The sequence below is a fragment of the Haliaeetus albicilla genome, chromosome 9 (assembly GCF_947461875.1).
Source record: "Haliaeetus albicilla chromosome 9, bHalAlb1.1, whole genome shotgun sequence".
NCBI classification, from domain to species: Eukaryota; Metazoa; Chordata; class Aves; order Accipitriformes; family Accipitridae; genus Haliaeetus; species Haliaeetus albicilla.
This window is the reverse complement of record NC_091491.1, coordinates 44,008,544-44,034,632: the sequence shown is the minus strand read 5'-3', so window position 1 is coordinate 44,034,632 and position 26,089 is coordinate 44,008,544. Positions and strand designations below refer to the sequence as shown.

Genomic DNA, 26,089 nt, shown 5'->3' with positions numbered 1-26,089 from the left:
CTTGCAGCAGACTTTTTTCCTTTATTCTAGGAGAAGCATAATTCTGATGTTGTCAGTGACCCCATTGGTTTTGGTTTTGCACTGATATATATAAATTAACATTTGGCTGTGTGCTGGGGTGTTGGAACAGTTTGCGGTCTTGGGGTGTGTTTAAAACCAAGAATTTACTTTACAGAAACACCTACAAGAGCAAAGGGCACAGCATGCCTTCCCAGGCAGGCGTCGTGGGCGCAGTCGAGTCGGCACCCCAGTGTGCTGCAGTCCAGTGCACTCTTGAGCCTGTACCTATTTCGTCAGGCTGCCTGCAGATGTTTGCTTCAATCTCTTATCCTTGTATATGTCTAACTGTGGTCAGGTTTATGTGTTAGGTAAAACAAAAGAATCAACACTGGAAACTGCAAGTTTTGGTGTCTTCAGATCTCAAGGAAGCATCCTTGTCCTGTGTTCCAGAAACTTAGAGCATCACACCTTCATGGTAAGCATCAGTTCACAACACAGTTCAAAAAAGCTGTGTGTGTGTGTATATATACGTATTTATAAAAAAGTACTTGCTGAAGTAATACACTAAAAATTATCTTCAGTTGTAGATTGGTGCTCTTGGCCTGCTCTAAGGATGCATGTATCCTTCTGTAAATCCTTTACTGAAACAAGAGCTTTGCATACAAATTAGAAAACAAAGTATTTCAGTGGCTAAGTGTATTTTTCCTCCAGCATGATCAATGGCTCTGTCCAGCTATACAGTAAGGATGTAGCTGGTAAAGTAAGTAAAAAGGGACAAATGGGGGGAACTTTTGGGAACAGAAATCCTTCAGATGAATAGTCGATTAAAACTTTTACAGAGGAAACAGTCTAACTGTCAATTCATTCTTAAGGAGTGAAATAGAAAGGAGACATTTGAAACATGACTGAAGTTGTTAATGACCTGCTGATGGTAGAAGTAGAGAATCAAGCCAATGAGAAGACAGTCCTAAGCACCTCTGTGTTCCCGTGGAGCTGGGGGTCTTTGTATCTCCTCTCCCTCTCGTGTAATGCTTGTGACCTTGCTGTGTGGAGTTGTCTTTGTGTGAGCTCTGCCCTACAGTGATGATTAGATCCACTTAGACACAGGTATTCTGGAGAGGTTTTTTCCTCTGAAAGAAAAAAGCATTTAGTAAATCTGCTGAAAAAGGGATGAAACAAAGATTAAACTGATCCTCTTAGAAATCCTTTGTTTGCTTTGCTCCACTCCTGTCAGGTTTGGTTTTGGTTTTTGGGTTTAGTTTTCTCCTAGCGGTAAGTTGTATTCAGTGCTAAATGCCAACTCTGCTTGCTGTGCGAGAACGCTATAAAATGGCAGAAAAGGGTCTTTGAATTGCTGCTGTCTCTTCCCGAGAGGCAGTCTGAGGCTGCTGCCTGGGGAGAGAAAGAAATGCAGTTCCTCAATGTGAGATCATCTTGATGTTACTAAATGTTTGATTTCAGAGCGGGGGAAGAAAGGCTTATTGACAAATGATCGTGTTACTGTCGGGCTGTATTGGCTGCTGCACTGCTTTGTGCACACAGTGTCTGTCAGCTTCCCGCTGCTGTAAAGCCTTTCTTTGTTGTCCTTACGTGTGACGGCACCAGCGACGTCAATCAACCGCCCGTCAGCGTTTGCATCGAAGGCTGAGTGACAAAGAGATCTGTGCTCCCCATGCTCAAGGCTCTGGCTGGTGCTGTGAATGGGTGCAGGCAGCCGTGCCCGCTGCTCCCTGCTGCTCGGTGTCAGCTAATTGCTTTTGGGTGCTTTTTTTAGGGCAATGACTGTGTTTAGGGAGCCGTGTGTGAAAGTGGCCTCTTGAGATGTGATGCCGTCCTCTGTGGGAAGCAGTGCTGTTGCATTTTCCTGGAAATGCGTCTTTGAAATTATTCCATAGCTTCAGCATAACGAATAGAGAAGTAATCCAGCTACTGGACTCGCTGTGCTTTGAAACGGGGCTGACCCTAAGACCGTGTGCCTGCTTGGCACGGGTGGAAGGGAGGCTGCAGTCGTAGCAGAAAGCACATCAGAGCAGAAAGGTCTCAAAGCAATGATGCTGAGCTTTGAATTAGCCCCTGTGTCTCAACAAAGACGTGATGGAACATGCAGGGAAAGGCTACAAAAACAGTGGAGGATGTGGAGGAAAGGCTTAATGAGGAGAGCCTGAGAAGGCTGTGGGAAGGCTGACAGAAGCAGCCCAGAGTCTCCAGAGAAGGTGACGGGGGAGATGAGCACAGAACTGTTACTCACCAGATCTCACCTACAGGGAATGCATATTTTTTCATGTAGCAGAACGTGAACTTTGGAGCTGGCTGCCACGGGATGTTGTGGAGGCAGGTAGGATGTTCTGAAAGGGGTTAGGCAGATTCTTGGGCAGCAGGTTGATGAAAAGTGATGTACCCTCTTGCCACCCCTGCACAACCCTTCTGGATGTGAAGAGGGCAATGAACTGTAAAGGGTGGCTGAACTTGTCTGTCCTTCTTCATAGCATCTGCTACCACCTCTGCTCGAGACAAAGCACTGGGCTAGTCAGGGCCTGTCTTTTCTGAAAAAGCTTTGCTCTTCAGTAACGGATTCACAGTGTTTCGTGGTCTAAGTTAAGATTTCAGTTGAGCAACAGTCTAGCAAATCAGCCCCCTCAAATTTTAGTTTGAGCAAGTTTCTTTGCGTTTCTATTAACATGCCCCAGAAAGGCAAGTCACCTATATCACTGAGGTGTGGGATGTGGCAATTCTGAGTTCAAGAGCCAGTACAGCCATCTTTCCTTGATTTCCCCCCTCCTGCCCCCCCCATGAGCACGCAAGGGCATTTATTTCTGCTGACACCATCTGATATGCTGCTTTTGTGATTTAACAAGTGCTTTTCTCTTCGTGGACAGTCTGTGTTCATGTTAAAGGACCACGAGTTTTCCCTTTCTAAAGGACCGCAAGTTTTCCCTTTCCTTTCTGAAGAGCGCTGGAGAAGTGACATTTGGCGAAGTGACATTTGGCAAAGTCCCAGGTCCTCTGTCTTTCCGCGGCATCTAGGCCGGCTCTTCCTTCCCCAAGTACCAGGTGAGAGGCTCTGCTGCGTGGTGGCTGAGGTGGTAACGCCACGTCTTCTCTTGTTCGTGTCTCGGAGCCAGATTCAAGCAGGTTTTGTAGCTGATGGCGAGAGCTGCGCGCCCAGACCCTCCCCGCTGACGGGCTTTGCTTGCTGTCCCTGGGGCAGGAGCCCGAGCTTGCTGGGCAGCGGTGCTGGGGGAGCCAGCCGCAGCCCACACTGCCGTCGGTGTTTTTCCACGGATTCTGTACGGTCGGTGGGAATGATTTAGTACCTGTTTCACTGGGGCTGCGCGGGGCCGCTGGGTCGGGGAGGACGCTGCGAGGGGCATTGCCCAGGAGCCCCCGGAGTGACTGGGGGGGGATGCAGGCCTCTGCCCAGCGAGGGCTTGAACCGTAAAGCGGCGCTGTGATAAACAGGAGAATTAGTGTCTGACGCGAAGTTCGCCTGCTGCTCTCTCGGCGCTTGTGCCTTAAACAGGAAAAAGCCCCTCCGTGGACGCACGACCGAGGGTTCGGGCACCTGCGGCTGCTCGGCCGGGGCGGGCAGCGGGGCAGAGACTCCCGGCGGAGAGGATGGAACGCCCGGCTCCGAACGGGCGGTCGGGGCCGGAGCGGCTGCTGCCCGGGAGGGGACGAGGCTTCCCGGCCCGGCGGCGGGGAGACGGCAGCGGCCTCCCGGCCCGCCCGCGGGCTGGCCTCCCGGCCCGCCCGCGGGCTGCCCTCGGCCCGCGGTGGCTGCCGGCGGCGGGGCCGGGCCGCTCGGCCGGCGCTGTCCGGCCATGGCGGCCGCCGGCCACGGGGCGGCGCAGCGCAGCGGGCAGGCGGAGAGGCGCGGAGGCGCGGCCCTGCGGGAGGGGGCCGGGCCGGTTCCCGGGGCGGGGGGCGCTCTCCGGAGCTCCGGGTCCTGCTGCCCCTCGGCGCCGGCACCAGCGCCCGCCCGGGCCGCCGCGCTCTTGCCCGCGGCCGGTTGCCGGTTGCTCAGATGCGCTGAGACGGGCCGCGCTGGGCCGGCAGGGCAGAGCCGTCCTCGGGCGTCCCCCCTTCCTGCCGGGGGTCGCGTCCTCCTTAGGTATCCGGCCAGCCTCCCCGCTGTCCGTGTGAACCGGTTGTTTCAGACCGCCCCGGTGGCAGCCTTTAGGCTTCCGAGTAATAATTGTTGCGAAGCAGGGGGGATCGCTCCCGTTCTGTAAGCTCTTTGATTCCCTCCCGGCTGTTTAAGACGATGTGCGACAGCTGACGCTACCAGGTAAGCGCTGTGTGGCCCGTGTGGTTGTGGCTGAGCGGACACACGTGGGCCACATCGGCTCCTAAGGTCGGTTTTATCACCGGACGTTTTTCACGTCAGCGGTGGGTCCATCGTTTTTCGGTTTGTGCCGTACCGAGGCGAAGGAAACCTTCCGGCGCGGTCCCAGCCGCAGCTGGTGCTGCACGACGTGGTGCCGGGCGGGTGTAAAATGCCAGAGGTGCGGCCGCAGTCACTGTGCTGCGCCAACCGCAGCTGCAGCCCCAGTCGTGCAGCAACGGCAAGCTAGGAGAGACTTGGCAGGAGAAAAGGGACCCCTTGCCTTGCGAAGCAAGACGTATGCCGATCCTGATGCGCCTTACTGAAACGCAGTCTTGCAGCCAGTCTTGAGAAGGCTTCACAGGGGAAAAGAGACAAGGATTTGAGAGAAAAGTGAGTCGTGCACGGTTAATAACATCACCTCAACAGGACAGCAAGTTCAGCTCTACTGAAGAACCTGACCGCTTCTGTAAATTGCGGTACTGCGTTACTTTGCCAGGACAAGGTACTCTGCTGCGGGCCATTGTATCAAAAAAGATGCTCTATCAGTTCCTGGAAATGAGAAGTTGCAGTCTCATGAGAGGGGAAATAACCTGGGTCTTGCTCTCTGAGGTTTTTGAGAAGAAACAAGCTTGGCGCTTTGCAGCAAGCTGCAGAGTTGGAGCACAGCTGAGGCCGGCAGGCACCTCGGGAGATGCCCTGGCCCAGCCCCTGCTCCAGCACCGCGGGCTGCCCAGGCCCTCTGTCCGGTCGTGTGGTGACTGTCTCCAAGGATGGAGACTCCACCATTTCCCTTGGCAACCTCTTCCAGGGTCTGATCACCCTCAAAGAAGTTTTATTCCCTATGTTTAAATGGAATTTCTCCTGTTTGAGCGTCTGCCTATCGCTGCTTGTCCTGTCACTTGTCAGATCCCCTGAGCCCCCTCTCCTCCAGACTCTCTCAGCTCCCTGGTATGTCAGATCAACTTTGCAGCTCCGTGCTGGGCTCCAGTGTGTCCCCACCCGTGTTGTACTGGGAGCCCAGCAGCAGCGAGTGCAGCACTCCAGATGTGCTCAGCAGTGCTGAGCAGAGGGGAAGGAGACCTTGACCCACTGGTCATGCTCTTTCCAACCCCAGGCCCATCCCTGCGGAGCCACTTCCACCAATGACTGGCCTCCAGTGGGATTTCATACCACTGCTGGCAGCCCTGTGAGCCTAGCGGGTTGGCCGGGGCTTGGTCCTCACCGTCCACTTACCCAGCCCCTACTTCACCAGCCTGTCTGCAAAGCTGTGACGGGAGGCCGTGTCGAAAACCATGCCAAAGTAAAGGTAAGCAGCATCCACTGCTGTCCCACCCTCCACCGAGCCAGTCATCTCCTGGCAGAAGGCTGGCAGGTTAATTGAGCTCTTTTTCCTGTTCGTAAAACGATGACCACTCCCGATCACCTTCTTGTCCTCCCTGTACCTGGAGGCATTTTCCAGGAGGCTTTGCGCTCCATTGCCTCAGGGTGAGGAGAACCAGCCTGCAGTTTCCCAGCTCCTCCTCCTTCGTGAGGATAGGCATGACTTTATCTTTCTTCCAGTCCTCAGGAATCTCTCCCACAGGTGCATCCTGTCGGGTCCCATGGACTCACATACGCCCAGTTTGTTTAAATGTTCCCTAACCTGAGCGTCCTCCACCGATGGCTCGTCTTCCTCGCTACACAGCCACCAAAGAGCATCTGCTGCTCACAGGAGCCTAGAAACAAGGCAGGGGGTTATTCTCTTTCTTTTTTTTTGTCTTTTCAAGTTGTGTCGTGTCACACACAGTTGGATCTTTCTAAGCACATAGAGCCTAATGGTCAAAGGAAATTTTGTAGTAGTTTCACGTGCTCACGTCAAGGCGCTTTTCCAGCGTCATGCAAAGCGGTTGTAAAATAAAGACCCACTGCCTGGAAGGAATAACCTAGGATATCAGCGTCCCCTCAACTGTCACCTTAGAGCAAACATCGCTCAAGGCAGTTTCTAAGGATAAGCTATGCGCACCTCAGGTCTCAACGACCCACCTCGGACCACTGTTTCCTCTCCTTGTCCCAATAAACGACTGAGCTGCCCTTCACTGCCCTGGCTGCTGGGGCAGAGTCCCTTGTCGTGAGGACTACGAGAACACGCCTGGAAGCAGAGACCCTCCTCAGGGCCTTTGGCCACCGGGCACAGGAAAAGCAGACGCTCCTCATTGTGCAGCTCCTACAGCACTTCGCCGTATCCCTCTCCTAACTGCATTTTCCCCGATATTTAATACCACATCACCTGCAGAACAACCTCGTTCTTCTTTTGTCAGCTCATCGCAAAAGCAGCTGTGAGCTTGTGCAATTGCCTGTTCTTGGCTGTAACTACTCTTTCACCGCTTTTCAATGTAGAACACCCCCAGAACACTTTGGTTTCAATCCAACAGCGCTTTTCAAGTGGCACGATGTGCCAAACTGCAAATTATCTGATGGAGGCCATCACTGGCCCCTGGTCTGTCAGACAAGGATTGCTGTTCACGCTGTAATTACAACAAAAGCAGCTGCTGCACATCCCTTTATTTACATGTGACTAACAATGTGCTTCTGTTCTTCTGAGTCCAGCAATGCTAGGGGTAGAAAAAGCACGCTGAGCTACTTCACGGGCAAAGCACCGCAAACACCAGTGCATTCTGTATTTGCACCAAAGCAAGAAAATCTCCTACAAACTTGTTCTTCAAAGTTCAGTAGAAACCACCAGGACCGCTCAGGTCACCTCAGCCCCTGGTGAGGCTGCGTAAGCGCCATCGTTACTGTGCTGTGAAAGCCAACATCTCCTGTAGAAGCGGGAACCAGTCGGACCCCCCAGGCCTCTGCTGCAGCCCTAGGGACCAGAGAACAGACACCTGCCAGACCCCTACGGGGAAACAGGCCAGTCCCTGAGGGGAAGGGCAGCAGCACCGGGTGACTCCTGCAGCCGATGGCTCTGAGGCACCGCAGCAATGGCACCGGGGCACCAGCACGGCCCAGACCCCTGAACAGCCGAGCAGGGGGGTTGCCTGTGGCAAAGGGGCTCCTCTCAGGGAGGAAGCTAATTAAGCTGCAGTCAGGGTGAAGCAGCCTAGTTTCAACACCCAGTAAGGCACCATTTTGCCAACCTCAAAACGAACACAACTCGCATTTGAAAAGAACTTTATTTAAAATCAGAGGTTATACATACTTCCTCCCACCACCGCCACTTACAAAATACGAGCGTCCGAGAACAAGGAATGCATGTTACCTTGTACGGCTCGGTTCCGGGGCATGCTCTTGGCCGCGCTGGTTTACACCAGTCCCAATGATCTCATATGGAAATATGACAACTCATACAAAATATCTGCTCCTTCACGGCTAACAGGCATTTAATTAATCTCTACAGAAACTTTTTTCTATTACTTCTAGCGTAACTAGATTTTAAATTTATCTTCTGCTAAGAAACCTGAAAAAAGGAAATCCTCCTTTAGCAACAGCGTACAACAGCAGACCGATTTCAGACTGCCTCTGTTACCACCACAGACAGCAAGAGGCCAGCGCAAAGCCTGGGCCACCAGCAACAAAATATGATCAATAGCAGCATTTTCCACTGCGATCTCAAGTTACAGCCTTCTACAGACGTAAGGAGGGCTTTTTTTTTTTTTTTTTTCTTCAGCATCACTAAGAAGGAACTGTGATCATCCATAGGGAAGCAGTTAAGTACTGGATCCATCGTTAGATGAAATTGAGTTGAAAGCAGGATTTACCTTAAATAGGATTAAATATATATATTGCAAGACATACCACACTCTGCAGATGCTGCACATAAAAGCAGAACCGTGGGCAGGAGGGGCAGGGTCCCTGTGCCTGCACGAAACATTCCCACACAACGTCTTAAAATTTAAAACTATCACCACTTGTTGAAAGTTGTCCAAGAAGTATTTACAGCACAGCCGCGGCCCGCGGCCAGGAGAGGCTCGGTAAGCCAGCAGCTCTGGCCTGCGCCGCTCGGCAGTTGTGAAACTTCAGCATCGGGTTATGTCAGAAACAGCTGCTGCTCGGTCATGCCGGTTTCTAATTAAGCAACACTCACTAACTCTATACAAACAAGCGTTTCGTATTTATTGGGACAAGAGGTATAGGATAAAGTTTCCCGTCGTGATAAGCGTTTGAGCGCTAACGCACTGCCACATGCTGCAGTAAGACTACTCTACGCGTACAGAGAGGACGATGAAGCTACAGGACGCCGCACGGCCCAACTGCTTCACTAAGAGCATGCTTCGGGTTCGTACTCCGGCTGCTAAAAAGATCCTGGCTCCCAACTTTAAATAAAACCATTTCCAGCTATACAGAGACTCAAGCAGATCTCGAGACCGGCGTTTACAACAGATGTCAGTTATTCCGAAGTATCTACATCGCGTACAGTTTAACATATCTACAGAGAGCATGACCGTATACTTCACTGGAATAAGCAGGTCCACGATTGTAGATCAACAGTGTAATTTTATTGCTTTATACACGGGGTGCTGTTCAAGGCACTGTGGCACGGGCTAGAAAACTCGGAATGACTCGTGAAGGGACCTGGAATGCGACACGGCCGATGCCGAGCACCCGCTCCTGGGCAGCCGCTGCGACGAACCGGGGCTGACGGGGCGCCGGCCGGGGGGGGACAGTTCATGGCAGCGCTGGGGGGTGGCGGGGGGGCGCGGACGGGCCTCGCCCGGCGCCGGGCCCCTCACATGCCCATCCGGATGCTCTGGATGATCTGGAAGATGGCTGCAAGAGAGCGGAGGAGGAGCGGGGAGTGGAGGCGAGCGCTCGCCGGGGCAGCGCCCGCGGGGGCGGCGGGCTCTCCTCGGGGGCCCGAGCCGCCGGCGGGGGGCCGGGAGGGGACCGGGAGGGGCCCGGGGCCCGCCCGCTCACCTGATCCGCAGACCACGAAGATGAACAGCGCCAGCAGCCAGGGCCCGACCGACGCCTTCTCCTCCGGGGCCGTCCTCTGCGGGCACAGCACCGCCGTCACCCCGGGCCCCCGCCCCGCCGCCCCCGCCGCCCCCGGCCCCCGCCGCCCCGGCCCCCCGCGCACCGAGGTCTTGGCGACGTTCCCGCGCTGCGTGATGTTCTTGCTGTGCTTCTCGTTGGCCATGCGGATGCGCTGCTTGGCCACCATGGTGCGACCGACCGACCGGCCGGCCCGGGCCGCCGCCGCCGCCGCCGCTGCGCTGCCTGGGGTCCGCGCGCCGCCCGCTGCCAGCGTCAGCACCGCGCGGCGCCGCCCGCCGGAAACACGCGCGCGGCCGGCGGGCGGGGCCCGCCTACCCGCCGCCAACCCGCGCGCCCGCCGGCGGCGGCGCTTCCGGGACAGCGGGCGGAAGCGGCCGCTCCGCGCGTCACCGTGACCGCCCCGCGCGACGTGGACGTCTCTGGGGCGGCCGCGGCGCCGCTCACCCGGAAGCGGAAGCTGCACGCGACGGGCCAAGATGGCGCCCCCCGCGCCGCTGCTGGCAGGTGCGGCGGGACCGGGCGGCGGTGGCGGTGGCGGTGGCGGGGCCGCGGGGGCCGGGCCGGGCCGGGCCTCGCCTCGCCGGGCTGGGCCGGGCCTCGCCGGGCCGTGTTCTCGCCTCGCGGGCACGCCCGCGGGCGGCGGCAGCCGCGGGGGCCGGCAGGACGCGGGGCCGGCGTAGCGGGGCCCTCCCCAAACCGCTGAGCAGCCGGCGGGAGCTCGTAGCTGACTGAAGCGTCTTCGCGGCATTTTGCGGGCCGGTCGCCGCGTTCTGTGGAGTTCCTCTTGGGAGTCCTTCTTCCTTTTCTCTGTCTTCTGCTTCTTAAGTTGTCCCTAGCATCAGGGACGCGCGTTTTTCCTTTCCTGTGCTTCTAAGCTTTAAACACTCGCACCTTTGTCCTCGCTGGGGTGTAGCGGGGGGCTGCAGTTGTTCGGGGTGGATTTTGGACGCCTCGCTACTGTCGGTGATCCGTTGTAAACGTGGATCTTAACTTGGGAGTCTGACGGAGGACCTGGAGAACAGGCTCAAGGCAGGGGTGCGAAGCTCGTGGGTCATATTTAAAGTGCTGTTAAAACGTACCCTTGAGGTGTGTCGGGGGCACGGTGTGCCCCCAGTGAAGTACAGGGCTACAGAGCGGGTGGGGATTTTAAACCTATCAAAACAGCATTTTCTCCACTCTAATAAGCTAGTGCTTAAAATGTTTTCTATTTGTTAATTTCTAAAGTGCTAACAGAGAGATGAAGTAAGGTTATGTGGCAGTTAAAAGAGCAGCTCTGAAGGGCAGTGTAAGGATGTCTGGTCGCAGATGTTGCTGTCATCTGGGTGTTGCTGCATCTGCACGTGGATTCCATCGCGCGGTTCGTGTAAGGACTGACCTGGCTGAGCGGGAGTGTTGCTCTGTTCTGCTGTCAGACCTCTTGTGCGCTGCTGGCCCTAACGCTTCCTTGAAATAATACAGCTGCAGAACCTGCAGCTTGAGCTAGCACAGATCCTGCTTTCTTGAGTCATGTTTGACAGTAAAAAGTTGTCACCTCAGTAGTCATCTTTGGTGTGAAAGGAAAATGCATAAAACACAGCTAACGCCTACATAACAATTGGCCATTTTGTGGTTTAACTTTGAATTTTTATATGCTTGTCATAGAATGACCTTAAAAAGTTGTGGTTTATTCACTATATGACAACTCCAACTGGATGGTTTTGCATGAATCTGTCTTTATTTCTTCTTTGTTTTGTAGTGCCCTAAGCATGGCAATGTCCCTGAAAAGAATGAAATTTAAAACTCATTTTGTATTGGTATTTCTTTCATGCCTTCTGTTTTCCAAGTTGAACTCCAATGTTGGAACTAACAATAGGGCAAATCCTGTCTCATGTCAGCAAAAAAATCAGTCCAACAGAATCTTTCTCTGGCAAATGCTCTTCCTGTGTTTAAGCAGCTAATCCTCACTTTGGGGAATATCTAGGCAGCCTTTTTGAGCTCCATTGTGCAGGACTCTCGTGCAACTCTTGCAGCGACGGAGAATTTTCAGCTTCTGCAGGTTAGGCTTCATGAAAGTGCCTCCTGCAGCAGGGTTGAGAGCTGAGGACCATCGGCCATTTTGGGATGAGCTGTTGTCCCACCCTCCTTCCTTATGCAGGTGCAGCTCTTTTGTAGTTTGAGGTCATCCTGCAAGCTGAAGCCAGGCTCTTGTTTTGTGGTAACCAGTGAGGGGGTGATGGGCAATGGACTCAAACTGGAAGTCAGGAAATTGCACTTAAACGTAAGGAAAACTATTTTTACTCTGAGACTGAACATGGGCGCTGGCTGCCCAGAGAGGCCGTAGGTCTCCATCCTTGGGAATACTCGTCTCCTGGCCGGGCAGGGCCCCACAGCCTGGTGTTGCTGGCCCTGCCGGAGCAGGGGAAGGGTGGGGGTCCAGGGGTGCCCCCGCCTAGGCCCCTCTGCCATGCACCTCGTTTGGCTTTGTCCCGCCCTGCCCCGCTGCCCTCGGCAGCGCTTCTGCTCCCTTCTTTGCACTGGCACCCATGCTCCCGTAGCAGAGGGACAAACCGGTCCGTAGACCGACCCCATCGGGAAGGCTGCACAGGAACGGCCTTGCTGGTTGAAGCGGGGACCAGATCACATGGCTGTGGGTCTGGGGAGGCTGGAAGCGGCAGCAGTTGTCCCACTTCAGTCCTCAGCTCCGGAGAAGTGCTGGCTGGTTGCTGTTGCGTCTGCGGAGTTGTACGGCAAACTGGCGCCTCAGTTGCCTGCGGGTTGTGTGTCAGAGCTGGTGCTGGAGCCGATAGCTCAGCTCAGCTCTGCCCCTGTCCTGTGTTTTAATCCTGCGGCCACTTTGGATGAAGCCAGGTGTCTTGGCACCTGTTACATTCTGAATTTCCTTTACAACCCTCTCTCCCCTTTACTCTAAAATGCAAGCAGGGGAAAAGTGTGTGCAGGTCTGAACATTCACAAATTAGAAAAAGCTTTTGCTTTGGATGATTTTCCGAGTTTGAAACGAGTAGTTCTTTGTTTACTCTTCCAGTGAGAGGATCCGAAGGGCTTTATATGGTGAATGGGCCACCTAGTTTCACAGAGAGCACAGCATTTCAAAGGTACTGTTATTATCACTATTTTTGATCTTTTGCACAAAAGAAATAATTTTCTAGAAAGCAAAGGTAGACTCTAGAATTAAAAAATGTATAAACATAAGTGAATTTTCTCCTACTCTCAGTAGTTCAGAAAATTGATGGTTTTATGCTTGCCTGACTTCTCATTGCCCAGGTAATAATCATTGAACAATTGCAGAGTAGATCACACTGTTACAAAGCGCCACTTGGGAGTGCAGCAGGAAAATTGGTGTGTTAATTTGTATTTTTGTTAAAAATACCTTAATTTATGCAGTATGTTTGAATACTAATGTGCATTTCTTATTTCTTTAGGGACTCTGGAAAAAATTGCAAAGCTGTTGCTTTTAGCAAGGATGGTTCCCTCTTTGCCTGGTGCAATGGAGAAAAGTTGGTGCATTTCATGATATAATACAAACTATATGATTAAAATAAACTGGATCAGTTATGCCCCGTTTACTCTTGTCTGTGTAAAGGCTATTGCTAATAATGCAAGTGTTTGCATACATGCTTTAAATGCAGTTTATTTTTGTGTTATTGGCACTAGTGGCTTTGTTTCCTGAATATCAGATGAAATATTTACTGTTTTTTCTCATGTTTATAATGCACCCATTCCCATGGAATCTGGATACGCTTTATTTGGTTTTTTTTTTGTTCATAGTTCCCTGTATGATAGTACCTGGTTTTCTGAGATTAATCTATTAGTAAAGGTCACAGAAAATGAAGAGTCTATGCACCTTATGTACAAACATCACAAGGTTTCCTTTTTTTATAGACCAGGTGCATTATAGAGTTCACTAGACATCATCCTTTACATAACAGTGCATCATGGGGTTGCTGCTGTAAAGAGGTGATCAGGCTTCTTATGAAATGATGGTATTCTTACTAACAGATTAAAAAAAATGTGCAAAAGTATTTAGTAATAATATTTAACCACTTCTTTTAAAGTAGGTAGCTTAGATGTAGGATTTGTAACTTCTGCTGCTGCTTTTGGTTCTCCAAAATGTTCAGACTTCATTTTTCATTAAAAACTTTATTTTTGTCAATTGGAAAGGTCCATTTCCAGAAAATGTTTGTGGGGAAAAATGTTTTTCAAACAACCAGATTGTATATCGAGGTACCCATATATATTCCAAATGGCAAATCTTTCCAGTCCTGCCATGCCTCTTTGTTTTGGGGGCTGTCCATCTTCCTTCATTTTTGAGGGAGAGCAGTGAATGAGGTGGTGAGGAACAGGCTCCTAATGCAGCTTCTGAGAACAGCAGTGGTTTGGATGCATCCTGATGTGATCTTTTTTGTTACTTTGGATTCCGTATGTGGCAGATCTTTAATATACAGTGTTCAGAGGTGCCACTTGACCTTGTTTGTTCGGCCGTCTGACCTGTGCTTTTTATTGTCCGTGTCTCCCTGCATCCCCCAACCTCAAAAAGCCCAAATCTTACAAGTTGTATCCTTCTAGATAGAGGACCTTTAAAAATATGTGGGATAAATGTGTGTTTTAATTAGGTTAGAATCTTTCTGTTGGCTGTTGCTCAACTTTAGCACTGTGGGAATGTAGATGGACTCTGTACGGTTAGAGTATTTCTTGTCTCTTGTTCAGACTTCAAATGTTGCAGATAAAAATAAGTTATATGTTTTGACTAGTGCTTTCACTTAGTTTCTGTTATGCTTGGGTATCTGGTTTGAAAATGTGTTCTTGCAAAAATTTAGTAAAAGCAGGAGGGGAAAAATGCTCTTCTAATTTTGTTACCTTGGCCAAATTTGGGACAGATCCAGAAGAGTCAAATACATGAAAAGTTACCTTGGCTATTAATTAACTGTTCTAAGCATGTTTTATTGAAATGTCATCTTTTGGTTCCAGAGTAAATATTGTTAATGTCACCAATGCTCAGTTACTGCGTTCCTTTGATCTTCCAAAGGCAGTTTGCCTTGAATTTTCACCAAAGAATAATATTCTGGCAACATGGCAGGCCTATACAGGTGAGTATTTTTCCAGCTGTAAAAGTACACTGAGTAACTGCATAGTTTAATTCAGTTTGCGGGCTTTCCAGTACCTGATTTGTCATTGTAGCATGTTTATTGGCTAAATGAGCAGTATAGAAAGTGTACAGAAAATTATATGGGTAATCAAGTATATAGTGGAGGAGGGAGGGATGCCATCTTCTGAAAGCATCTGGTATCGACCATTCCTACAAACACTAAATCAGAGCGCATATACTAACAATTAATTTATTAAGTAAATCACGTGTTTCTAAAAATTGCTAACTGATCTTAGTGCAATGAGTGTGTTATGAATATAAGCTGCTTGAACAGCATATATTCATATACAGATCAGGAAGATTGTAAGCTGCATCAGAGTAGTCATGTCCTCCACTGGGCATAGCTGACTTGAGTGTTCTCCATCGTCCAGAGGGCTTTGTTCTCTCCTCTGCCTCTCTATGGAGTTTATATTCCTGATTTAGACAGCCTCCGTCTCATCCAAGTTGTGTGTCTAAAGTAGACTATGTAAATGCTTCCTTAGACAGAGCAAGCTGGCCATAAGCTGAGCGTGTGGGAAGTGGTCTGGGACAGGTTGTAGGATAAGACAAGGCAGCACAAGCGACAGAACTGATGCCAGCTGTGGACTGTTAGAGAACTGTTAGGAGGTCTGTTCTGAATCATTGGTGGAAATAGGCAGGCTGTAGTATCCTGAGTGAGTAGAAGGGTACAGAGAGTTTAAAACCAGCAGAACCATTTTGTATGGCTTGCAGGTAGAGCTGTGACTGCAATGTGATGGACAAAATGCATTGCGTTCTTGTGAGAACAAAATGTAGGAGTGGAGAACATACCTTCATTGTTTGCGAAGAGGACAGCTTTTGATTTTGGTTAAAAAACACGCATTAAAAAAGCTGTGTTAGTGTTGGTGGTTCTAGTCTTCTAATGAGGAGTAGAAATCCTATACTTCCAAATATTAGTTCTTTCTGCAGACTGAAAGACTATAGAAAGTCTTATGTTCATAGGTAAAGCAATTAGCAGCCTAGGGTTTAGTCCCTCAGGGTAGGATGCTTCTGGTAAGAAGTTTATGCATGTTTGGTTGCTTCTGCAATCATGAGAGAGAACATCATCATGGTGAAGCAGATTTAATCCCCAGAGACTGCTACTGTTTTTGTTGCAGCTGCTAAAGATGGCACAGCGGGGGTGCCCAACCTACAACTTCATGATGTGAAAACTGGAAAATGTTTAAAATCTTTCATCCAGAAGAAGATGCAGAACTGGTAAATAACATTTCCAGCTGCTAATTGTTTGCAAAGAAATGTGGTTTCCAAAATCTGATCTGGGCAAATAGAGCTTTTAGTGTGGTGTTGGCTTTCAAAATACTGCCTGCTACTAGCTGAAAGCAAGTATCTGTGCTTGTAAGTATCTTTGTATGTAGTTATAATTGTTGTTTCTTAGTATAAATTCACTATCATTTTGCACCACAGAGAAAGCTGGGGAGACAACGAAGTCTAGTTGTATATTTTTTACTATGCAGATGTCATTTGTCCATTTGAAACATGTATCATGTTTGAACTTGCTTGGCTTTAAAAATTGAAGAAAAAAAAAATCCCAGGCTGCTGAAGATGAGCATCATTCAGTGTTTCTAATTTTTTTCTTTAAATGTAGGTGTCCTTGCTGGGCAGATGACGAAAGCATTTGTGCCAGGAATGTAAACAATGAAGTGCACTTCTTTGAAAACAACAACTTTGGTATGCAAGTATTTCTATATGTTTCATTGCGTTCTATATAGAGATCTTATTTTGGGTGTTGGGGTTTTTTTTCCAAAGTTTTCCTCATTTTTTCTTTTGCTTGCTTTTTATTTTAAATATTGCCTACATTCTGTTTGAATTTGGAATTCAGAATCATTATGTTTTAATGAAGTTTGTCTTCGCTTTCTTGTTTACCTTTTCAGTGACTTATCTAGTATGAAGTGCATCTAATTTTTAATTAAAGAGGCCTGATCCAGGAAATTGTCAATAGAGAACGTGATCTATGATTACTTCTTTGGGTTGTGTGTATTCTGTCAATGAGCTATTAAAAATGAAAATTTATGGCAAAAATGAAGTTGTAGAGCTAAAGCATTTTTTTTCAAGGAAATTTACTACTAGTGGTAGAATATTTGGAGTCAATAGAGGTTGAAAAGAGAAAGGGGAAGAAAAAGGCAGGAAGATAAAAATGAATTAGAACAAAAATTTAAAAGAATACAAGACAATTACTGGAGGGAGAACAGTGGTGTGTTTTTTTGGTGGGTTTTTTGTTGGTTTGGTTTTGTTGTTTTTGTTTTTTTTTAAATATAAAGCTGGTACAAGAATTTATTCTGGGAGCTAAAAATACAGCCTATGAGAGATGCAGTTTCCTGAGAATTAGCCCTACTGATGTTAACGAAGCTATACTAGGGAAGTATGGAATGTCTGTTCCAGCATGAGGTCTGCTGCTCAGTGCAGACTTCCTTGCTGGAATAAGGTTGTGGGTTGCTGCTCTTTGTTTACTTTTTAAAAGTGCGTTTCCCATAAGTTGTTTGTGGAAAGGGGCAATGTTCAGCACAGAACAGGCCTTTATGAACACCTCCTATCAGGAAGAATCATCCAGTAAGGTTGCAAGGGGAGAAATCCAGCTCTCTGTAATGGTGTGTGTTTCCTGGATGTGACTGATGCTGCTTCCTCTGAAGTCAGCACAGATAAGATGAAGAACACTGTCCCTTGCTTAAAACATGAGCTGTGTTCACATGGGGTTCGGAAGCTTCCTTGCTGATTGAACTTCCAGATACTAAATACTGGATTTCAGACCTAGGCCCAGTTCAAGTTGGTTTTGTAAATAAGAATGTGTGATGAAATGGGAAGGTAATGGTTGTTTGCCTAGGAAAAAAAAATCATTTATCATTATATATACTGTTCTTTATTATCCATGATACAGACCCATAAAAAGGTATAGTTAAGTAATCCAGGCTAAAATGGTTTGTCATTAACATCATCACATCTGTGGACTTTGGTTTTTTTTTTTTTGCAGCTACTATTGCAAATAAACTGCATTTGCAGAAGGTTAATGATTTTGTGTTATCTCCAGGAGCACAGCCAACCAAGGTATTTCTGATGATGTTTCCAATTTTTTTCTTGGTTTTCTTCAAAAAATTACTATAATTTTAGTACAGCATACTAGTAGTGAATAGACCCTGTGCTACCAACAATATTGCCTGCAATAAAATCTCGTGGCTTTGTTTTAGGTGGCTGTGTATGTTCCAGGCAGTAAAGGCGCACCGTCATTTGTTAGACTCTATCAGTATCCCAACTTTGGTGGCCCTCAGTCTGCACTAGCCAATAAAAGTTTCTTTAAAGCTGACAAGGTGACAATGCTATGGAACAAAAAAGGTATAATAGCTCTATGTTTAAGTTTTTGTATTCCACCCATTTTGGATTTAATTACTTTGTTTACTGTGTGGGTTTTGCATTTAATTTGCATGTGCAGATAAATACTGAAGATAGCCATTAATGCCAGTGCAACGTTAAGGTTACAATTCTGAATACCCTGAAGTACTCATAACTTTTCAGTATTGACTTCCATGATTTTGTATATTGTAATTGAGAATATTCTACATGGTGGTAAATTTTGCAGTTGAATAACAAATTCAAATTTAATTTTGCATTCTGTGATGATAGTGTACTTGGGCAGTAAACATAAGATTATACTAGAGCATAAACTGTTTTTAATCTGTAAAATTGTATATACCCAGGCGTATTGCAACTGGGAAGACTTGGACAGTCCTCTGTGTGCTTTGCTATTTGTTAGCTATGAGCTGTTTCAGAATAATTTTGTAAAAACTGTTTTACTTCAACCCACATTGTTTGGAATACAGGGAAGGTATTATGTACATGTAGAAACCACATGTGGGCACACAGTTTTGGATAAAATAGATATACGTACAAGAGCTGTTGATGAAACATTTCATTCAAGGACTGATCAGGTTGCTTGGTTTCTGCCTTAGATGGGTATCTTTTTTTATGGCTGCAAAAGTATGTTCGCTTTATCGTAATTCAATGGTGGATGAATAGACTTAGCTCATACTTTTCATTTGAGAAAGGAATATACTCCTTCTGTTTGGGTTAACACTGAGGAGAAATTAAATTCAGAAGAGAATAACGGCACTGTTATGTAAGCAACTAACTAGAATTCATAATCGAACTAATTTCTCTTTGTTCATGGTAGTTTGTGAAATAGTTTATATAATTTGCAATAATTGTATTAAAGTAACTGCGTGTCTGTTCTATTAGCTACTGCTGTGCTAGTAATAGCTAGTACAGAAGTTGATAAAACGGGTGCTTCGTACTACGGAGAGCAAACTCTGCACTACATTGCAACAAATGGAGAAAGTGCGGTCGTACAATTGCGTAAGTAGCTCTCACTCTCAGGCATTTTTTCAATGTATTACAGCTCTTGATAGTGGGAATTGCTGTTTCACCAGCTTTTGTTTAATGTATGAAGTGTTTTTTTGTTAGTGTAATGAAGTAATCTTAAAAAAAAAAAATCAAAGTACTATTAACAAAAAAAAACTTTCACCAGACTTTTTTTTTTTTGGGGGGGGGGGCGGGGGGTTGGTTTTTTTAATAGCTGAATTATCTTGTCATCTTTGGTATACTTGTGTGCTCTCTGCCACTGACATTAAGATGACACTTTCAGTTAGTATATACAAATAATTTGCTTGGGAGGGTGTTCATGTGCACAGGAAGGGAATTGTGTATGTTTACTAAGGAAACACGTGGACAACAAAGCCAGTTAGTGTCTGAGAATCCAAAATGGGCAGGAAGGTGTTACCAAACAGAATAATCCTACCTGAACTTTTAGATGTGCAATTGATAGTGTACTCAAGGAGCTGGGGGAGAGTGAGAACAATTTTTTGAAGCATATTGGAAAACAGAAGTCCTTTATTTTGTATTGTAAAATGGAAAGTGTTCTAAGACATAAAAATGACATGTGGGGGAGAGGGAAGTGGATGTGCTTAATTTCAGTGTCTTGTTTGAACTGGAAGTCCGTTTGTTAATTTCCCCTATGTTGGTATTTTGTCATTATTTTAAGCTGTTGCTCTTTAACATAAACACCTGTCTTGTTTGGGGTTGTAGAGAGGCTAGTTTGTTGTGAATGTTTCAAAACACTGGGGATGGGGTGATGTAGACTATCTATGTCTAAGTGACCATAGAGAGACTGTGAATATGTTCTTTTCAATACTAGTGCTGACTGGGAGAACTTCCCCAGTTTGCCTTCTGTAGCAAAACTTGTGGGAGCAAGAACTGTGCCCTGTTTCCCTTTGTTGCTAACTTCACTGGGGAAAAATAATCAGGATTATAACTCTGTATCTAGAACGTCTTTGGGAACAGTTTCCTGGATTGACAACACTAGTTGTTTAATTACATGCTTATTAAAACCTTCTTTGCCCTTTGAAATTATTTATTTCCAACACATCTTTATTTAACAGGGAGTTTATTGCTAATTTTCATTTAATTTAGCTATTCCTTTTCAAGGAACAAAACAAACTGATGTCTGTTTTGTAAAACTGTTTTTTTCCAACAAAAGCAAGTGGTGGGCACTTAGAGTGAGTGGTGCCTCATTTCCTTTGGATTTGTATCATCTGGTTACTTTTGAGGTCCAGTTTTGAAGGTTTTTTCACACTGGCATTTGTAGAGGGTTTTTCATTTTTGACTAATACATGCTCATGCTGTAGCCTTTGCCTTAGCTGTTGAAGCCTGTATAAAGCTGCCCTCATCTCTCCAGCTGCCTACTGTCATGAAACGTGCAGAGACATAATTTTCTGTCAGACCTCTGTCTCTGCAATTGGATTTGGTTAATGTCATCTGGAAAGTTTTAAAAGGGAAAACACACAGACAGTGTGATTGCACAGGCTAGTTTCTAAAGATAATGAGGCTTTAGAATAACAACAGGAATGAATTATTTAAATTAGTTTGATATTTTGGGTCAACATCTGGATTTAAGAATTGTCAGTAATGCATTTAGCACTTATCTGAAATACAGGTGCAGATACCCAGATTATGAAAAGTTACAACGACCTATGGTTTTAATTTACCCCTGTACATTTTACATGAGTTTCCATCACTACTTCATAATTCTTCAGTATCTCCTAAAGTTCCAACCCCCAGAATAGCATCTAACAATACCAAGTTTTAATCATTATGTGTAAAACCATTTTTTGTGTGCTCTCTCACTTTAAAATCTGTCTTATAAAATACCGTGCGTGAGTATGGTCCAAAGATAACTTAGATCAATATTTCTTAGCTCTACAAAGCTGAGCTATGCAATATTTCTTAGATTAAAAAAAAGAGGAACTAGTATCCAGCTGGTATAAAACTCCTGTTTTTGCAGGTTTCCAGTGGGACAGTTTGAGAAGGTCCTGAGAGATCATACTTGAATAACGAGGGCGGGGGGGGGGAAGGAATTTTTTTACATGGAAAAAAATATGCTTACTGTTAAAGTGCTGGTGCTGACCCTACAGAGGTAATTTGGAATGGCTGCAGTTATTGTTGCAAACCTTAACTAAAATTATCAGAAGATAAAATGTTGTTTCTACCTCTATTGATAGCAGAATTCATTTTCACTGTCAATAATTAGATCACAGCATTTTGGCAAAGCATGAAGTTAAGAATCACTATTAATTTTATTTTTGCTTACACTGAAAAGATACAGTCTCCTAACAACAGCTGCATATTTTCCTCTTCCTTTAGCAAAAAATGGTCCTATTTATGATGTTGTTTGGAACCCCAATTCTGTTGAGTTCTGTGCTGTCTATGGTTTTATGCCTGCCAAAGCAACAATTTTTAATCTGAAATGTGACCCCGTGTTTGATTTTGGAACCGGGCCTCGCAATGCTGCCTACTACAGCCCCCATGGACACATCCTAGTGCTAGCAGGATTTGGAAATCTCAGGGGACAGATGGAAGTGTGGGACGTTAAAAACTACAAACTTATTTCCAAACCAGTAGCCTCGGATTCCACATACTTTGCTTGGTGTCCTGACGGGGAGCATATTGTAACAGCCACGTGTGCTCCCAGGCTGCGAGTCAGTAATGGTTACAAGATATGGCACTACACTGGCTCTTTGTTACACAACTATGAAGTTCCATCAAATGAAGAAATGTGGCAAGTTTCCTGGCAGCCCTTCTTGGATGGAGTGTTCCCAGCGAAAGCAGTAAAATACCAGGCAGTTCCAAGTGAATTGCCCAGTGCTGAGCCAAAGCCTGCTCAAGCGTATAGACCTCCAGCCCTGAGAAACAAACCTGTAACAAGTTCCAAGCTTGTAAGTAGACAGTTTCATATGTGAACTAAATTGTTCTGTTTCCTTGCTTTGCCCGTCTATATTTAATGAGACACATCAGAAGAGTAATCAGACTGATGGTAGTATTGTGGGGGTTTTGGGAGGTTTTCTTGGTAATGCTCTTTGACACTTTGCTCACTGTTTGCAGGAATGTATGCTAGAAAACTGAAATTTCTTTGGTCCAAATACTCTCCTTTTACAAAGTCATTTGCAGACTTTAAAAACACTCTCTACAACATCCACTGGAATAATAAACAGCAAATTTGGTTTATGGTGAAATTGGATACTCTAGTTAAGATAGAAACCTCTGATTTGGGTGACCTGACTTACTAGTCTAAATCCAGCTAGACAGGTGGTTTGACTGTCCTCCTAACAGCTGCTTTTTTTTTTTTTTTTTTTTTTAAGGTAAGTTCACTTGCTAGAAAGAGATTTGATTGTTAGCCGGTCAGCTGCTGTTTAAACAGGTTTCAGTATAGTGACCTACTTGTCTAATTAGTTTCTTTTCTGCAAATTTTCAAAGTAGGCTGAGTAGCAACTAACGACATTTAACAATTGCACCCTTGATATGTAAGTCTTGGAAGAGCTTTGATTTTGAGCCTGGTGCTTTTGAAGGAAAGACTGCTGTTTGGCTTGTGAGGAATCTCATGCTCATGTCAGTTTTTGCAAATGATCAACAAGCAGAGGTAGTAGAGAAAAGATGCATTAAATAAAGTAATCGTTTACTTATATGGGCCAGAAATCTTGTCATGTGCATTAAAACAATCCAGCTCCTCGCTTAAGAGTTACCTTAAAAAACCCCTTTTCACGCCACCCCATTTCCCCTCCCAGCAACCTTTTTCCTTTGTCACTAGGAGATTGAGTTTTAAGAGTTGTCAGCAAAAGCAAAATGCCAAGCTTCAGTAATTTTGTGCTGATTTATTCCTCTTTGATTTTATTCTCCCTGCCCCCCTTCAGCTCCAGATAGAAAACATGATGATTATTTTATCAGAAGTCCATGAAATCTTTAGGACATACAGGATAGTCCCATCCAAACTTGAGAATGAATGAGTTTGAAGCCCTTTTCACACTGTCTTCTGCTACTTGAAAGGGCACAAACTTTTTTTTTTTCCTTTGTTTGTTTTTCTTTCTTCTTCCTTTATGGTTCATCTTGCATATGGTGTTGTCTTAAGTAGGTTTAGAGCATCACTGTTGGTTTTTTTGTACCATTGCGCTTGCCAACATGGAGTATTGGTTTTGTAACTGTTAATTTTCCATATGCTGCAGCATGAGGATGAGCCACCTCAGAATATGAAACCGCAGTCAGGAAGCGGTGATAAGCCACTCTCTAAAACAGCTCTCAAAAATCAAAGGAAGCATGAAGCAAAGAAAGCTGCTAAACAGGTACTGCAAAAGTAGTTCTTTCGAGGATAATGTTAATTAGTTTTAACAAACAGTGCTGATCAGTCTCAGGGCGATGACTGTTAGTCCCACTGAGAGCCCTCCACACATCTTGCATGTGTTAAGTTGTGGGGAGGGTGGTAGAGTTTCTAATCAGACTGAAGCAGGTACAAAAGGATGACTTAAAAATAACAGCTTTGGTTAGTTGCTGTGAATGGTAGCGGAAATCAGTGTTAAGACTAAGTAATCCTGACTTTTGACCTTCAGACAGTCTGCACAGGTTTGGGTTTTGGTTTTTTTTCAATGGTTGGTGAAAGGTAAGAACAGACTTTCTGCTTTGATGTGTGTCCCCCAGCAGGTCAGGGCTGCGGCACGTTATGAGGGCAGATCAAAGACAGCCTGCTCTGTTTTGCTTGCTGTTCTTTGGCTAGGTAGATAAAAATCAGCTTTTGGTATTAGCCTTTCAATTTCTACAAAATTCTGAAGCAATAATTTCTTTAAATAAGATATTTTTTTTAGTTTCTTACGCTGGTTTTGAGCCCTTTTACTTCAGAGACAATGACCCGCCAGTCCACTTTATAAAATATTTGTGTATGTGTTTGTCGTGTCATCCTTACTGATGCTTCCCTATGCTATGTATGGTTGGTGTCTTGAGGAAATAGAAATTAAACAAGATGCAGCATGTGAGTTGTTATAGATAACCCCCTTTTTGTGGAAAGCATATATATAGGTAATTCAATACATCAAAGCATGTCACTTACAAATTTTGGAGTACACCAGCAAACTAGTGAAAGAAGAAATATTAAATGGATTCCTTAAAATGATTAAAGACATTTTTCAGTCCCTTTGCAATCAAGATAATGTGTTTATCTTATTTGTCTACAGGAGGCCAAAGCTGAAGCAAACCAGGAATCTACACAGTCCTCAGCATCACAGAATGCACCACGGAGTGCTGTGCCTACCTTTACATCAGGAGACCCTGAAGTTGACAAGAAGATAAAGAATTTAAAAAAGGTGAGGTGGTGTTTTTTGTTGGGTGTTTTTTTTTTTTTTTTCTAACAAGCAGCAGATTTCTCTAAGAGATGGTCTATAAGATCTAGTCTGATTGTAAGGTGACTTGAGCTTAGAAGGGTAGCATTTACACAGATGGTAATCTCCTGAATTTGTAAACCAACTTCCTTTTGCTTTTCCATCTCCTAAAACAGTGGAGGTCATCCTTTGCCAGGACTCCTAAAGATCTTACCAGAGTAGCGTCTAGACAGGGTAGAAGCCACTGACAGGTGCATGGAAGAGTATTCCAGTCTCCTGTGACGAATACTGCTGCATGTGCAGCCGCTGCTCAGAGCTGAGGGGTAGGGGTACAGCTTAAAGGTGTTTGTGCTTAGAAAGCAGCTGTGTGGGCTGCTTCTTTATTGGATCTTGGATCTGACAAAATGCTATGTGGTTTTGGTTTCTTCCCTAACTTCTAAATGGTATGAATGTCAAGTTTACTGCCAATCTTGGAAATTCTTGGATTAAATAATTTCAGAACGGAAGTTGTTTGGTTCAGGCTAGAGAATCTTTCCCATTTCTACGTAATCCATCGGGGCTTTTTTCTCTTGGCTGCCTCCTGTTTTTCATCATCTCTGTTTGGATTAATATTCCAGGCTTTCTGAGGAAAATGTGTGGTGAAGAGAGATACAGTGATAGTGGAGGAGTAATTTCTGAATTTGGATCCAGCCCTGCAGTGAGCTAATGTATGGTGTTTACATTTCAGAGACTAAGAAGCGCTTCTATTCTCTAGGTTTTGTTCTTGAAATAAATGTCTTTTATTGGTGGGAAATTCTGGATTGAGCATCTGGAGATGCTTAAATGAAATGTGTCTTCCATATTGAGATCTGCCTTCTGGTAAATCAGGCAATTGCAAGGGCAGGAACTTCTAAGACTTTTTTCTACTTGTGGTTCACCAATATTTTTGCATTAGTGTGTTTTGTTTGTTTGTTTTTACAGAAACTAAAAGCAATTGAGCAGCTGAAGGAACAAGCAGCTGCTGGCAAACAGCTAGAGAAAAATCAGGTACTGTAAGATGTATGCAGTTTATTCTCATTTCATTTTATAATAAGCTAGCTCTGTGACATCTTGTGCTTTTTTTGTTGTAGTTGGAGAAGATTCAGAAAGAAACTGCTCTCCTTCAGGAACTGGAAGACCTAGAACTGGGTCTTTAAACACTTCACGGAAGTCCAGTGCGACGTTAACACAAAGTTCATGAAAAATATAATTTGTTATTAACTTGAACATAATAAAATGTTTCAGCAAATTACCGAGGATGCAAAAGTCCAGGGATTTGCTGCACACTTGCCTTTTAAAGAGCTTTCCTGAAGATCTGTGCACATGTGGAACTGTAGGCAAGTAACGAGTATCACGTCAGCCAGTTCTGCTGCTGATCAAACCAGAAATGTGCTGACGTAAGCATATTGCCTAAAAACCAGCAGCAGCCTGTTGGTCTATCTCTTTTGTGTTTGGGTGTGAGGAAGGAAGGCGATGAGGTTTACCTGCTTGATAGCTTTACTGTATTTAAAAAGACAGGTGATCTATATGCAATACTGGGCTGTAGATAAAAATAAAGAGCATTTAATAAGAAGTACTTCCCTTCTGTGGTCATACGGGCAGAGCTTCTTGAAATAACGAGGCCGTGCTGCCGCTGAGGACAGACAACGCTTCCCGTGCTGCAGCTGCTGTGGTGACCCTCGCACCTTTTTTTATCCGACTCTGCGGTTTTTATTTTCCGTGTCCCCCCCTTTTTTTGGTCCCTTTCCCCGTGGCCGTTGAAAGCGGAGCCCCCAGGGCGCGGCCCTGCCCGGGCCCTCCCCCACCACCACGGCCGGGGAGGACCGGCGCGGGGGGCCTTCACCCACCGGCCTCCCGCCTCGGGGGAGGGACGGGCCTACCCCGGCCTCCGGTGCTCGCTCACCGCCGTCGCCTCCTCGTCGGCTT

At 46.1% G+C, this 26,089-nt stretch overlaps 2 protein-coding genes across 5 annotated transcripts; one reads left to right on the top strand and one right to left on the bottom strand.

Moving 5' to 3' along the window:
• Window positions 1–7,463: 7,463 nt before the first annotated feature.
• Window positions 7,464–9,576, bottom strand: SERP1 (stress associated endoplasmic reticulum protein 1). Its single transcript, XM_069792993.1, has 3 exons — window positions 9,387–9,576; window positions 9,224–9,299; window positions 7,464–9,076 (listed from the first exon to the last, which is right to left on the bottom strand). Exons 1-3 carry the CDS (start codon window positions 9,468–9,470, stop codon window positions 9,036–9,038), a joined length of 201 nt encoding a protein of 66 aa, XP_069649094.1. The 5' UTR covers window positions 9,471–9,576; the 3' UTR covers window positions 7,464–9,035.
• Window positions 9,577–9,687: 111 nt separating this feature from the next.
• EIF2A (eukaryotic translation initiation factor 2A) lies at window positions 9,688–25,736 on the top strand. 4 transcript variants are annotated; one of them, XM_069792985.1, is made up of 14 exons: window positions 9,688–9,808; window positions 12,327–12,396; window positions 12,724–12,798; window positions 14,270–14,388; window positions 15,563–15,662; window positions 16,051–16,133; window positions 17,431–17,504; window positions 17,645–17,789; window positions 18,690–18,806; window positions 21,150–21,721; window positions 23,003–23,119; window positions 24,002–24,130; window positions 25,106–25,171; window positions 25,255–25,736. In XM_069792985.1, exons 1-14 carry the CDS (start codon window positions 9,781–9,783, stop codon window positions 25,318–25,320), a joined length of 1,761 nt encoding a protein of 586 aa, XP_069649086.1. In that variant the 5' UTR covers window positions 9,688–9,780; the 3' UTR covers window positions 25,321–25,736. The 4 variants fall into 4 exon arrangements, with proteins under 4 accessions (XP_069649086.1, XP_069649084.1, XP_069649087.1 ...); XM_069792983.1 differs by lacking the exon at window positions 9,688–9,808 and adding an exon at window positions 9,959–10,667; XM_069792986.1 differs by lacking the exon at window positions 9,688–9,808 and adding an exon at window positions 11,246–11,339.
• The last annotated feature ends 353 nt before the right edge of the window (window positions 25,737–26,089 follow it).

Coding starts and splice junctions, on each gene's coding strand:
- SERP1 (XM_069792993.1), bottom strand. CDS start 9,470: ATGGTGGCCAAGCAGCGCATCCGCATGGCCAACGAGAAGCACAGCAAG. Junction 9,300..9,386: donor GGAACGTCGCCAAGACCTCG/GTGCGCGGGGGG, acceptor CTGTGCCCGCAG/AGGACGGCCCCGGAGGAGAA. Junction 9,077..9,223: donor CTTCGTGGTCTGCGGATCAG/GTGAGCGGGCGG, acceptor GCTCTCTTGCAG/CCATCTTCCAGATCATCCAG.
- EIF2A (XM_069792983.1), top strand. CDS start 10,610: ATGTTGCTGTCATCTGGGTGTTGCTGCATCTGCACGTGGATTCCATCG. Junction 16,134..17,430: donor CTTTGAAAACAACAACTTTG/GTATGCAAGTAT, acceptor TTTTTTTTGCAG/CTACTATTGCAAATAAACTG. Junction 23,120..24,001: donor CAAAGAAAGCTGCTAAACAG/GTACTGCAAAAG, acceptor ATTTGTCTACAG/GAGGCCAAAGCTGAAGCAAA.